This window comes from Echinops telfairi, unplaced genomic scaffold, assembly GCF_000313985.2.
Source record: "Echinops telfairi isolate 266 unplaced genomic scaffold, ASM31398v2 ScPeMD7_443;HRSCAF=831, whole genome shotgun sequence".
NCBI classification, from domain to species: Eukaryota; Metazoa; Chordata; class Mammalia; order Afrosoricida; family Tenrecidae; genus Echinops; species Echinops telfairi.
In genome coordinates this window covers 63,246,642-63,260,070 of record NW_022104341.1, presented here as the reverse complement: position 1 = coordinate 63,260,070, position 13,429 = coordinate 63,246,642, and the positions used below count along the sequence as shown (strand labels likewise).

The following is a 13,429-nucleotide window of genomic DNA, read 5'->3' as shown; positions in this document are numbered from 1 at the left end:
GTTACATTACCCTTGATCATGCCCTACTAGGCCTCTCACACCCTCCTCACCACCAATGACATAAGCTATTTTTATTGGGCTCACATTTAACTTTCAATTTTTGCTTAGCATGAGAAAATAGTTTTTAAACTTAACTAGCGGCTAGATAAAGAAAACTCAAAGTCATAGCCATGCTATAGGGCAGGATAGAACTGTCCTTGTGGGTTTCCAAGGTTATGACTCTTTGTGGTAGTAGAAAGCCGACAGAGTGGCTGGCAGTTGTGAACTACTGAACCGGTAGTGACGTAGTGGTTATGAGTTGAGCTGCTAACCACAATGTCAGCAGTTCTAAACCACCAGCCACTCTGGAAAAGACGAGGCTCTCTACTCCTATAAAGTGTTACAGTCTTAGAAACCCACAGTCACAGTTCTATCCTGTAGAGTTGCTGTGATTCAGAACTGACTTGATTTGTTTTTGTTTTTTTGAAGCTGCTAGAAATTGATTTTGTGAGCTGACACTTTTTCATTTAATAGTTGGCAAAATTAATGATCACTCAACTCACTCACTGCCACTAGGTTGTTTGCAACTCTTAGTGATCCTATAGGACGGGGTAGGACAGGCCTTGTGGGTTTCCAAATCTTTATGGGAGTAGAAAGCATCCTCTTTCTCCAAAAGAACGGCTTGTGATTTTGAACTGCTGACCTTGTAGATAGGCAGAATAATTTTGTACAATAAGAGTATTTTTATTTAATTTTCAAAACCCAAGGCACACAAAAATACTCTTAAGAGCAACTACAAGTCAACGACCGCCCAAAGGCACATGTAAATTCCTCCTCCTGCCATACGACTTTGAGATCAAGCTACAAACTGAAAGTTATCAGTTATCAATCATTTTTTAAAATCCATTTATTAGGGGCTCATACAACTCTTATCACAATCCATACATACATCAATTGTGTAAAGCACATGTGTACATTCATTGCCCTCATCATTCCCAAAACATCTGTTCTCCACCTAAGCCCCTGGCATCAGCTTCTCATTTTTTCCCCTCCCTCCCCGCTTCCCTGTCCCTCATGAATCCTTGTTAATTTATAAATTATTTTGTCATATCTTGCCTTGTCTGCTCTCTCCCCTCACCCACTCTTCTGCTGTCCATCCCCCAGGAAGGAGGTCACATGTAGATTCTTGTACTCGGTTCCCAGCCTTCCAACCCACCCTCCTTTCACCCTCCCAACACCGCCACAGTTATCTATCAATTTTATACCTTGAGTTTTGCATATCTTTATGTACCTTTTATGAACTCAATACTAATGCTCTCAAAAATATCTGAAGGAACTCTACAGGAAATATGAAAAATGAAGAATAAGATTTTCTCAACTAGGTCTGAGATTTTGTTCAATCAAACAGTACACAGATAATGTAAAAATCTGCGATCAGTAAACCTACCTTGCTCAGTTCCACTAAGTAAATCAGTTTAGGGAAACTAAGACCGCTGACACTAAGTTGTATGGTGAATGACATATCTCACCACACACATCGTGTGGAAATCTCAGCTTCTCTTCTCTGGCCAGTTCAGATCCCAGCAGTTCTCTTCTCTCACCCCCAGGCCCCTGGGCCGAAGCCAGCTCATCCCTGACATCTGGAGCTAGATCAACAGGTATTAGATACAAAAATGTAGGACTCTCTACCTAACTCCCTGAACTTCAGATCAACTGGTCTTTGCTAAGTTTAGGTTAAAAAACTCACAGGAACAAATCATAAAACTTACCCCAACATAATTCTAAGATAACAGAGATGAATGTAAAGGGAGCAATTCATAGGGAGGGGTGCCAGTGCAAGTCGTTAACAGCTCACAAGGGCACATTTACCCTAGAAGCAGGAGTGCTCCATAGATTCTCTCTCTGTCAAGAAAAAATGCCTCATGCCAGCACACTTCTTGGGGCAGAAATGCCCCCTTTGCCATCCCCTAGCTACTACTACCACTTAGCATAGCTCTAACAGGTAGCTCTTGTCAGGACAGCTCTCGGTGTTCTCTGCTTAGTCCTGCCTTGCCAGGGCATCTCTCCGCTCTCACCACTATATATGGGTGGCTCCTGTTAATTACTAGTGAGGGCTCCCTAGTCTGACCAATCAAGGATGTAATTCTTGTCATTTACCAGGTAGGTCATTTTAGCCAGACCATGCAAAAGTAAAAACCCACCGGAGTCTCAGAAGGCAGACCAAAAGGCTAAACGGCACTTTGGAAGGTGATTCCATACCCCATGGAGGGCCACAGACCATGGTAATAGCTAAGGGATTTATCCACATGACAGCTATCTAATTTCCTCCCACTTAGGGGCAATGTTGCCTGCATTGAGGATGCATGGTCTAAGAAATAGAAGACAAAATTATAAACTTTCTAATGTGATAAAAATTACTCCCCTACAAGATATGACAAAATACCCATTTATAAACTATCAAGGGCTTATGAGGGAGGGGGGAGCGGGGAGGGAGGGGGAAAATGAGGACCTAATGTCGGGGGTTTAAGTGGAGAGAAAATGTTTTGAGAAACGATGTACAAATGCGCTTTACACAATTGATGTGTGTATGGATTGGGATAACAGTTGTATGAGCCCCTAATAAAATGTTAAAAAAAAAATTACTCCCCTAAATTGTTACACCTACCATATATTATTGCTAGATTAAAAATAACCACAAATATTGAAAGAAGGAATGGGGCAAAAAAATTCAAAGATGTATCTGATATAACAAGTTTGAATAAGCCTGATTCAACTTTCCTACTGGATCACAAGGCAAAATTCAATTCTATGTGTTATATGAGACGCACATCTAATATACAGTGATTCCAAGAAATTGAAACTAAAAGCAAAGGTAATTCAGGCAAGTTTAAATTAAAAAGAAAGCCAAATTCAAGAATTTAGTATCATACAAGGCAAAATTCAGGCAAGTAACAAAATAAATGCTAAATTCAGTGTTTTTTTTAATTCTAAGAGAATACCATATATACTCGAGTATAAACCGACCCAAACTTCAGGTGAGGCACTTAATTTTACCACAAAAACTGCATTCAAAATGTACTGACAATGGATGTATGTGTGGATTGTAATAAGAGTTGTACGAGCCCCCAATAAAATGATCTATATTTTTTAAAAAGTGCTGAAAACCTCAGCTTATACATAAGTATATACAGTAACTCACATGAAAACCTAATAGTTATAAATATCAATAACTACATACTTAATAATATTAATATACTACAAAGAAACTAAAGGAGATAAACATATGTGTAGGGTTTAATTTCCCTCCCTTAGTGCTCAAGTGAACAAAAAGTAAACATGGATATATATAAGCTGAAAAACATAATCAACATATTTGTTTTGAAGTGCTTATGGAACATTAAAAAACTGAAGATACAAATATACTTACCAAGAATACAAATAATATATAAATTATAGGATCACAAAAATATAAAAAAATTAGTATCAAAACTTTACAGCAAAAAAGCTGGTCAAACATTGGGTTAAAAAGGAAATTACAGAAGCAGAATAATGAAAATATTATCAGAACCAATGAGACATCAAAACCATAACAGAATCCAGGAGTTACCAAAAGCAGTGCCATAATGGTAAATTCATCACCTCATATGCTTATATAAATAACAGTAAATGATAAAAAAAATAAATGAGTTAAGCATGTGATTAAAATATTTAGGAAACATACAACATGTGACTCATAATTAATGAAAAATACTAGAAATGGAATTTCAAAGACTATGATATAGAATCATAAATCAGTATCAAATTTTTCTCAAATTATTATGTTTAAACCTTTCATTTTCCTTCTAATTAGTTGCTTTTTACAAGAAATAATGAAAGTTTCAAACATTTAAAAGTACATTTATAGTCTGATTCTAGATACTACATGTTATTCTTTGTTTAAATTGAGGAGTTCGTTTTCAACTGGGTTAAGATTTCCAAATTCCTATAAAGAAAACTAGTTAATAGATACCTGTTGAAGTTCTATTGCACTATGGATCCAGAGTCCAGTCATGAAAAAATACTTACATTTCCAATCTCAAAGTTCTGTCTCATCAGTAGGTAGAGTGAGGCACTAGCGTGTGACCGCATTGTACTGATACTACTGCTACAGTGTCTGAGAAGCCGGAGACATAAATCAGCACACTGCTCAGTCTCTTCTTCGAACAAGAGTTCAGGGAACTGTAGAGGAATAACACCAGCAATGAATTCCCACAGCAAAGGCTCCAGAGACGTGTTACTCCGACTGACCAAAGTCCATCGGCAGCACGTCAATCCCGACTCCGAGAGACCCTCCAGGTCAGATTCGAACTCATCTTAAGAGCAGCTCTTAATTTCAGATCCTTTTCCATATCAAAATGACTAATTCTTTTTTTTAAAATCATTTTATTGGGGGATCATACAGCTCATCACAATCCATACATACATCCATTGGCACAATTGTCATCATCATTCTCAAAACATTTGCTTTCTACTTTGGCCCTTGGTATCAGCTTCTCATTTTCCCCCTCCCTGCCCCTCCCTCCCTCACGAACCCTTGAAATTTATAAATTATTATTTTTTCCATGTCTTAGACTGACCGATGTCTCCCTTCACCCACTTTTCTTTTGTCTGTCCCCCGGGAGGGGGTTATATGTAGATCATTGTGATCGGTTCCCCCTTTCTCTCCCCACCTTCCTCTTCCCCTCCTGGTATTGCTACTCTCATTTTTGGTCCTGAGGGGTTTATCTGTCCTGGATTCCCTGTGTTTCCACCTCTCATCTGTACCAGCATACATGTTCTGGTCTAGCGGGATTTGCAAAGCAGAATTGGGGTCACAGAAGTCGGGGGAAGGAAGCATTAAAGAACTAGAGGAAAGTTGTATGTTTCATCGGTGCTATATTGCACCCTGACTGGCTGTTGTTTGTTGTTGTTTTGTTTTGTTTTGTTTTTGTTTTTTTAATCGTTTTCAAAAGTTCTTCAAGGCAAGAGTGAATTTCTGTGGATTTTACTGGTCCCAGCTTTTAGGTTCTTAAGACACTAACAGGACTGCATATAGAGGCGTTTCAGCATTACTGTGCCAGTATGTGCCCAGCCAGTGGCCAGATACCATTAGAAATGAAAATTACATTTGAAAGCCATTAGACTTCTAGTTGCTTTGAGCATCTTGAGAGAGAGGCTAATCGCACTAGAGAGGCATATGTGATTACATTTTTTTCCTTTTTCTAATTGTTTAAATCGAAATTTTATACCAGTGTCTCAAATTAATTGGGGGTTTGAGGTGGTTAAAGGTTGCTTGGGGAGTTTTCTTTCTTTTTTTTTTGTTTCCTCACTACCCTTCTGTAAGGGGATGCCTAATTGTCTACAGATGGGCTTTGGGTTTCCACTCTGCACACTCTCCCTCGTTCACAATGATAGGATTTTTTGTTCTGGGTTTTTGGCGCCTGATACCTGATTCTATCAACACCTTATGATCACACAGACTAGTGTGCTTCTTCCATGTGGGATTTGTTGCTTCTCAACTGGATGGCTGCTTGTTTATCTTCAAGACCCCAGATGCTGTATCTTTTAAGACCCCAGATGCTATATCTTTTGATAGCCAGGCACCATCAGCCTTCTTCACCACTTTTGCTTATATACCCATTTTGTCTTCAGCAATTGTGTTGGAAAAATGAGCATCATGGAATGGCAGTTTAATAGAACAAAGTGTTCTTGCATTGAGGGAGGACTTGAGTGGAGGCCCAATGCAAAATGACTAATTCTTGTGTGTACGTTTTTGTTTTGTTTTTTTATATGAGAAAGCGGTTAAATGTGAACCAAGTAATTTTTTTTTTAAGTTCAAACAGGAGACCTTAACAGGGAAGCAAAGAAAATTCAACAGGGTCAAGGTATAATTTAACTTTCAATTACAAGTATATTCGCCAATGAATGTGTCAAATGATCTTAAGCAATGTTAATAAAGAAAAGGTGTGATAAGACTGCAGGCATGAAACAACTTACTTTTGAGACCAGGGCTCTCTGTGTAGCAAAGCAGTGTTGTAGATAAACTGCACTTTGGTTACAGGCCATGCTATGTAGTAGCACTTTCAGCACCCCACCAAGGATGCTCTCTTTGGATTCTGTTACAGAAACTGTCTGAAAGTAAAAAATAAATTGATGACAATGGAGCTATTCCTACAGTTTGGTTAGGGAAGTACAGCATATAACAAATAAAGAGAAAGCTGATTCAGGAGGACTTCTAAGAGAAGGAACTCAGCAAGGAAGGCAAAGCGTTGGAGGAAGGACGGGGGATGGATAGGATTTAAATGCTGAAAGGAATCAAAAAGAACAAGAATATAATGGCAAAAAAAGCATAAACTATGTTTTCAGAAAATTAGTATATTACTTTAGACTGACTGGGGCACGTGACTGACATACTGGCTGCAACCATGGGTCAAACATAACAAGGATCGTGAGGATGGAGCAGGAACAGGAGCAGGAGCAGGAGCAGGCAGTGTCTCCTTCTGTCAGACAAAAGGTCACTAGAAATTGGAATCAATTCAACGGCATTAACAATAAGGCTCAGGTGAAAAATAAGTAATGGCTATGGCAACGACTGTCAGCACACCGCTAACTTTTAATAATAGAAACCCTGAGTTTTATCCAGGTACGTAGTAACCCAACTCCATCAAGGGGTACCCAAGAAAGACGTATACTCTGAGCTATGCTCTTAAAGCAATGAGTGTGCTCTGCCCTTATTGTTTTTTTCCTTCCCACCAACTAACATACAGACGTGGTGGTCAAAGCTGAATGCTCATCTTGGGTTATCCAGGATAGTTTTTTGTTTGTTCTCTTACTAATTGATTTTGAAAGCCACTGTGTCTGATTTACATTTTCTGACGATGTAAATCAGAAACACTGCCCAGCCATAGGCCGTCCTCACAGTTACTGCTATGTTTGAGCCCACTGTTGCCTCCACGGCATGAATTCATGCCATTTAGGGTCTCCTTGTTGGGCCGATCCTCGCTTACACCGAGCATGATGGTCTTTTCCAGGGACTGGTCCCTTCTGATAATACGTCCAAAGTACATGAGATGAAGGCCTGCCATTCAACTAACAGTCCTTAAATACAAAGAGCCTTGAAAATCTGAGGATTTCCCTGTTTTTTTCTTTAGGAAACCAAGAATTTTTTTAATATTTAAAAAAATTTTAATGGTAAAACTCAATGAAATGCTTTCAGGTACTTAAAATTTCATAGAAACACACAGATTCCACTAGAGATAAGTATTAGGTAGTGTTGCTGCAATAAAACCCTGACCGTGAACGCAGCAGGAAAGGAGTGAGAGGGGCAGGTGAGACACACATTTAGTCTAACAACCGAGAGACCTGAGTCAGATGGAAAGCCTGGTTTCTCCACTTACAAATTGTGGAATCCAGGGTGATTCTTTAACATCTTTGTGCCTCAGGATTCTTATCTACTGGATGAGGGCATTAACATCTTCAACTATTTCATTAAGGATCAAACAAATCGATATTTGTAAAATGTTTAGGATGGTGTTTAGCACAGGAAAAACTAAGCAGATGCAAGTTCTCACTGTTGGCCATGTCTACAATGACGACTGTAAGGACTACTGGGTGAAATAACCCCACACACAGAACCAAAACACTGCTGTGGTATGCAAAAGACACCAATGTGTAGCTAGACTGCACATGTATGCTGAGTATAGTATGATGCAGAATATCCGATTTATAAATGCACTGGACATTTGGAAATGCAGAATTAGGCCTTAAAGGTAACATCTAGAGTATAATCAGTCTCTTAGAATCAGAAGTTGAAATTGCAATAATAAATATAAAATTATAGTTAGAAGATGCTTGTAACTGCATAATAGTTACATTAGTACACGACTCAATAAAAGCCTTCCCCTATCCCTAACTCATTTTACTAATCTGAACTTTAAAATCCTCTTCTGTGTTACTTACCTGAACAACAACCTCTAAAGTATCCAAAATGATTAGGTTTGCTTCAGTTGCTAGGTTTCCATCAATTAGTGCTTCGTGTTCAATTTCTGCTCTTGACCTAATATAAAATATTATTTATATTTACCTTTTGAAAGAAATCAAAAAGCTCTACAACAAAAAGACTAAAATGTTCAGAAATGAAACACTTGAAGCCATTTTCAATATTTTTGTACACAAAAGTATGAAAGAGAAGGGTTTTATTCTTCTTTTTTCCCACCATGCCAGTATGTATTTTCTTACCCCGTGATGTCCCTACATGCCACTTCAACCACAAACGATCAGCTTGCAAGCACAGAATAGCACATTGTTTTATTTTAAGTGGTACTGACACTAGGTGAATGTTTATTAATAGCTGCTTCAGATAAAGCAATATTCAAAATGTTTAGCATTCATTTTACCATTTTAAGGATTTCTCGATGTTTTTCATCCAAAAATTTTTAATACACCTACTCCTAGGAAATAATTCAACTCTTCAGTGAACTTTTAGAGGAAATCACTCATTAAAAATAAAACAATTTGGTACAATAAAGTGGTTTACTTGAATACTATTGATAATAGCATTAATTAATTTTAAAACTTAAAAAATAATTAAGTTTGATTTGTGGAGACAGTTGACATTTTTGTTTTCATAGCAATCCACTGCTATTGAGTCTTTTCCAACTGATTGCAACCTTACAGCTCAGAAATGAATTGTTCCATAGGGTTTCCTAGGCTTTACATTAATTGAAGCAGACTGCCTCATCTTTCTACCCCAGAGAGGTTGGTGGGTTTGTGCCACCAATCTTGGGATTAGTAGCCCAATGCTTAACTCAGTGCTTAACAGGATAAAGTTGCTTTTAGAAGCAATAGATACAGAATCATATGTAAGTACACCAAACACATAAATCAAAGTGAAAGAATTACAGCACAAATGCTCTCAAAGTTCTTGGAACCAATATTTCTGAATCTTAACTATCACCACTAAAAATAATATTTCATAGATTACATTATAAACCATTTAAGGATAAATAAAACAGGATACAGTTTTCAGAATAAAATTATACTAGAAGATACACGGTGCTCAATATTTAGCATTTAAAACATCCAGTGGGATCTTTTAAAGAAGTATAAAAAATTGGGTTTAAAAAAAATGAATCAGGAAATATCAGTCTTCAGAGAACTCTGTAAAATATAGCAAGATACCCTTAGCAAACAAATCTTACAAATGCAGAACTAAAGCATAGTATATAGCTGCTTTGTAATTTCTAAAGCAAAGCGACCCACAACAATCAGACCAACGAATTTAAATAGAGAAAAGAAGAAAGCATACCGGTCAAAGTTTAAGAAATTTAACACATTAATATTAGATTCAGCATATGACAATTCCAAATTCACTATATGGTACTGAGACTAAAGTTTCTCTCTGCAGGCTCTCAGGGGGCCTACTGTCCTTATGTCCTATGAGCTAATATGACTCAACATTTGTTTATGAGAATTTTCTAAGGTTTGGGCGGAAGATGGTTCTCAGACAGGGTGACCAATCACCCTGGTCTGCCCTCAGATAGGACCAAGGGGTTCTCTAGCACTTGGATGCTTAGTGCTTAAACTAGTAAAGTCCGAGGCAAACCAAGTTTCACAGGCCAGTCAAGTTACTCAAAAGCCAACCTGTGATCACAAGTGTTCAAGAGAGAAAATGCAGCCCAGTGATAAATTTCAGTCCAGGCAATTTTATTCGCAGTCACTAAGGAGTGAGATGGGTTTATTTCTAGTTTCTCTTACATTAAAAGTGCCGATCTTTAGGTTCCCAAACTCAAGTAAGTGCCAAAGGAAGGCATTCTCCAACCATATTCCTCAGTTTGGTTAGGAATGAAGACTTTTGAGCCTGGGTCCTTTGTGTGGCGACGCCTTGAGGAATTTCACCATGTTCGCTTGAAGACACTTCATTCCCTGCACTCCTGCCTTCACTGTATTTTGCCCCGCTTAGCACATGCGATTTCCTTATCAGCTCACAGATCTCTTTGCGACTTCTGTATCTCTTATGCACACTTTCTGTTGTTTTGGAAAGCAGTTTCTTAGTTTGCCTAAGTACTCAAAACAGAGTTTTGCCTTTTCTCTCCATAAGAACAGATTAGTTTTCTAACTTTGTACCCATCCCTAGAAACATTTAGTTCAGTGCTCAGAAAATAGTAGTTGAATACACTTTCTAAGGCAATTTGCTGAGAGAAGTCAGCTGTAAAATGTAATAATTTGCTTTACTCTACAACAATGAAAAACTATTCCTCAAAATCATCCTTAACCTGAAATTGAAAAATTAAGTAAGTGCATTTTGTCTTCTCTAATGCTTTCATGCCTGAAATACATAAAACATGAGGTCATATTACTTGTCAAGTTTCTCTGTGTTTTGGCGCCAATGAGTCATATCCTTTCTCCACCTAAGATTTTCTTGACTTCCAAAGGCACTTCCGGATGGGCTTCTTTCTGCCAAAAATATTTAGAAAACAATTCAAAAATAGTATTCGCATTAAAATATCCATCTCCATACTTAATGACATAAAGAAATACTACATAATGTTGTTAAAATAACACATATTCATTTTATGCTACATTTCAAATAAATATTTCTACTTTTAATTACATTTCCGCACAAACGAAGAGGGAGGGAGAAAGAATGGAACGCATCCTGGCCTACCAACCCCCAAGGACGATATTTCTGCTCAAAGCAGCCAATGCACAGAGACGACCGTAGGGCCAGCCCTACCATGAGACACCACATCCCTCACTGACCCATAGCGCTATAGGGGACAACACTGGACACGCAGTGTGGGCATGGTGCCCAATCTGACCCTACCACACTGGGGCGACACACTAAGAGCATGCAACAGAGCAACTAGGGGAGCAAAACAAAGAAGTCCCTGGTGAATACCAAAAATAGACTTTGGGGCCAGGGCGTGGCAGCCCATCAGTCTCGACTGAAAAACATTCCTAAAGGTCAACAAACTATTTATAGGCTTTTCTTTTTTTGACACTAGTTTGTTGTTGTTATTTTGTTTTGCTCTGTTTAGCTTTTTTTGATTATTATTGTCTCTACATTTATACCTAGATAAGATAGGCAGGATAAACAACCTGGAGCAAGAAACAATGGGACTGATGGTGTGGGGGCCATAGGAGAGGGGGAGGATGGGGAAAGAATGGGGGGGGTCAACCAACCCAGGAACAAGGAAACAACAAGTGATCTAAAATTGATAGTGGCTGAAATAATTAGGGCTAGCAATGAGGGAATTGGAACAAATCTGAAAACTTTGACTCAGGGAATACATAGGCTATAGGAAATAGGGAAGGGCACACAGAAGAGGCACAAATTGACAAGTGGGACATACTAAAGATGAAACACTTGTGTACATCAAAAGAATTCACCAAGAGAGTAATAAGAGACAACACAGAATGGGAAAACATCTTTAGCAATGACACATCAGACAAAAGGCCTTATTACTAAAATTTACAATACTCTGTTAACTTACAACAAGAAAAAAAAAACAATTATCCACTGAGGTGGGCAAAGGATCTGAACAGAAGTTTCTCAAACGCAGAAATCCAAATGGCCAATAAACATATGAGAAAATGTTCCAGATCTCTAGCCATAAGAGACATGCAAATTAAAACAACTATGAGATGCCACCTAATACCCTCAAAGAGAGCCCAATTCAAAAAATCAGAAAGTAACAAGTGTTGGAGGGGCTGTGGAGAGATATGAACTCTCATCCACTGCTGGTGGACCTGTAGGTATGTATAGCCATTATGGAAATCAATTTGGCAATATCTAAAACAGATGAAAATTGAGCTATCATATGACCCAGCAATCCCCCTACTGGGCATATACCCAGAAGAGGCAAGAAACAAACCACAGCCAGACATCTGTGCTCCAATGTTCATTGCAGCACAATTCACAATCGCAAGGAGTTGGAAACAACCCATATTTCCACCAACAGACGAATGGATCAAAAAACTGTGGTACATACACACAATAGAGTATCCACATCCCTAAAAAGGAGTGATGAACGCATAAAGCACATCACTTCGTGGGAAGAACTGGGGGAAATTATGCTAAGTGAAGTAAGCCAAGCATAAAAGGACAAGTACAACATGAGTCTGATGAGGTAAGCTCAAAAACTCCAAAAGGGGCATATGGAAGAAGCTACTGTATACATACGTCCCTAGGGTGAGGTCCAGGTAATATGGCAGGAGCCAGACTAAACTCAGGGATACATATGGTAGCCAACTAAAAAGGAGGAAAAAAAAAAGAAGACATGGGTAGCCAGGGGAACAGGGCACTAACCCACTAACCCACCCAAGGGGAGGATGTTGATTGTGTCTCCACAGGGAAAGAGGGACCAGACTTCAACCTGGTGCTACAAGACAATAACTCAACACACTGTCATGAAGCAGGGGACTAACAGAGAGGCCTGAGGGGCCGGCCCCATTACCAACTAAGCAGACAGCCCCACACCCCCATACCCAAGACTTCATTTCAGATGACAGCACTGAAGCTACAGCTCAAGGAGAGGGACATGTCTGATCAGAGTACACAGGAGCAAACGAGGGGGGAAGAAAAAAGAGTGAAGCACATCCTGGCCCACCAAGCCCGGAGGACAATATTTCTGCTCAGAGCAGCTAATGCACAGAGAGGACCACAGGGCCAGCCCCACCATGAGACACGATGTTCCTCACTGACCCATAGCACCACGGGGGACAACACTGGAGACACAAGGCGGGAATTGTGCCCACCCTGACCCCACCACACCGAGGCGAGACACTGGGAGTATGTAACAGAGCAGCAAGGGGAACACAGCAATGAAGTCCCAGGGAACACCAAAAATAGACTGTGGGACCAGGGTGTGGCGTCCCATCAGACTCGACTGGAAAACACTCGTAAAGGACAACAAATAGACCTCGAACTATTCATAGTTGTGGTTTTTTTGTAGTTGGATTTTGTGGTTGTAACTATTGTTTTATTTTCTATTGTTGCTTTGTTTTGCTTGGTCTTGTGTTTGTGCATATTGTTGTCTCTGCATGTCTATCTGAATGGGATAGGTGGGATAAACAAGCTGGAAGAGAGAACGGGATGATAGTTCCGGGGGTACATGGGAGAGGGAGAAGTGGGGGAAAGGAAGTGGGTGTTATCAAACCCAGGGACAAGGGAACAATAAGTGGCTGAGGAGGGTCTAGGTGGTTTGGTAGGGCTTGATCAAGGGCAATATAAATGAGAGGAATTACTGAAACACAAATAAAGGCTGAATATGATAGTAGGGCAAGAGGAAAGTAAAAGGAAATAGAGGAAAGAACTAGGAGGCAAAGGGCATTTATAGAGCACTAAATACAGGCATGTACATATGAAAATGTATTTATATATGACAATGGGGAAATCTATGTACATATACTTATAGGCTTAGTATGAAGG

At 39.2% G+C, this 13,429-nt stretch overlaps 1 protein-coding gene across 1 annotated transcript in view; it reads right to left on the bottom strand.

Annotated features, from left to right (window-relative positions):
* DOCK7 (dedicator of cytokinesis 7) overlaps positions 1–13,429 on the bottom strand; it is a 204,552-nt gene that overhangs the window by 47,359 nt on the left and 143,764 nt on the right. The window contains exons 33-36 of the mRNA XM_030886060.2: positions 10,356–10,452; positions 7,957–8,053; positions 5,995–6,129; positions 4,045–4,197 (exon numbers count right to left, since the gene is read on the bottom strand). Coding sequence (XP_030741920.2) covers positions 4,045–4,197; positions 5,995–6,129; positions 7,957–8,053; positions 10,356–10,452 — 482 coding nt within the window. The remainder of the gene's footprint in view (positions 1–4,044; positions 4,198–5,994; positions 6,130–7,956; positions 8,054–10,355; positions 10,453–13,429) is intronic.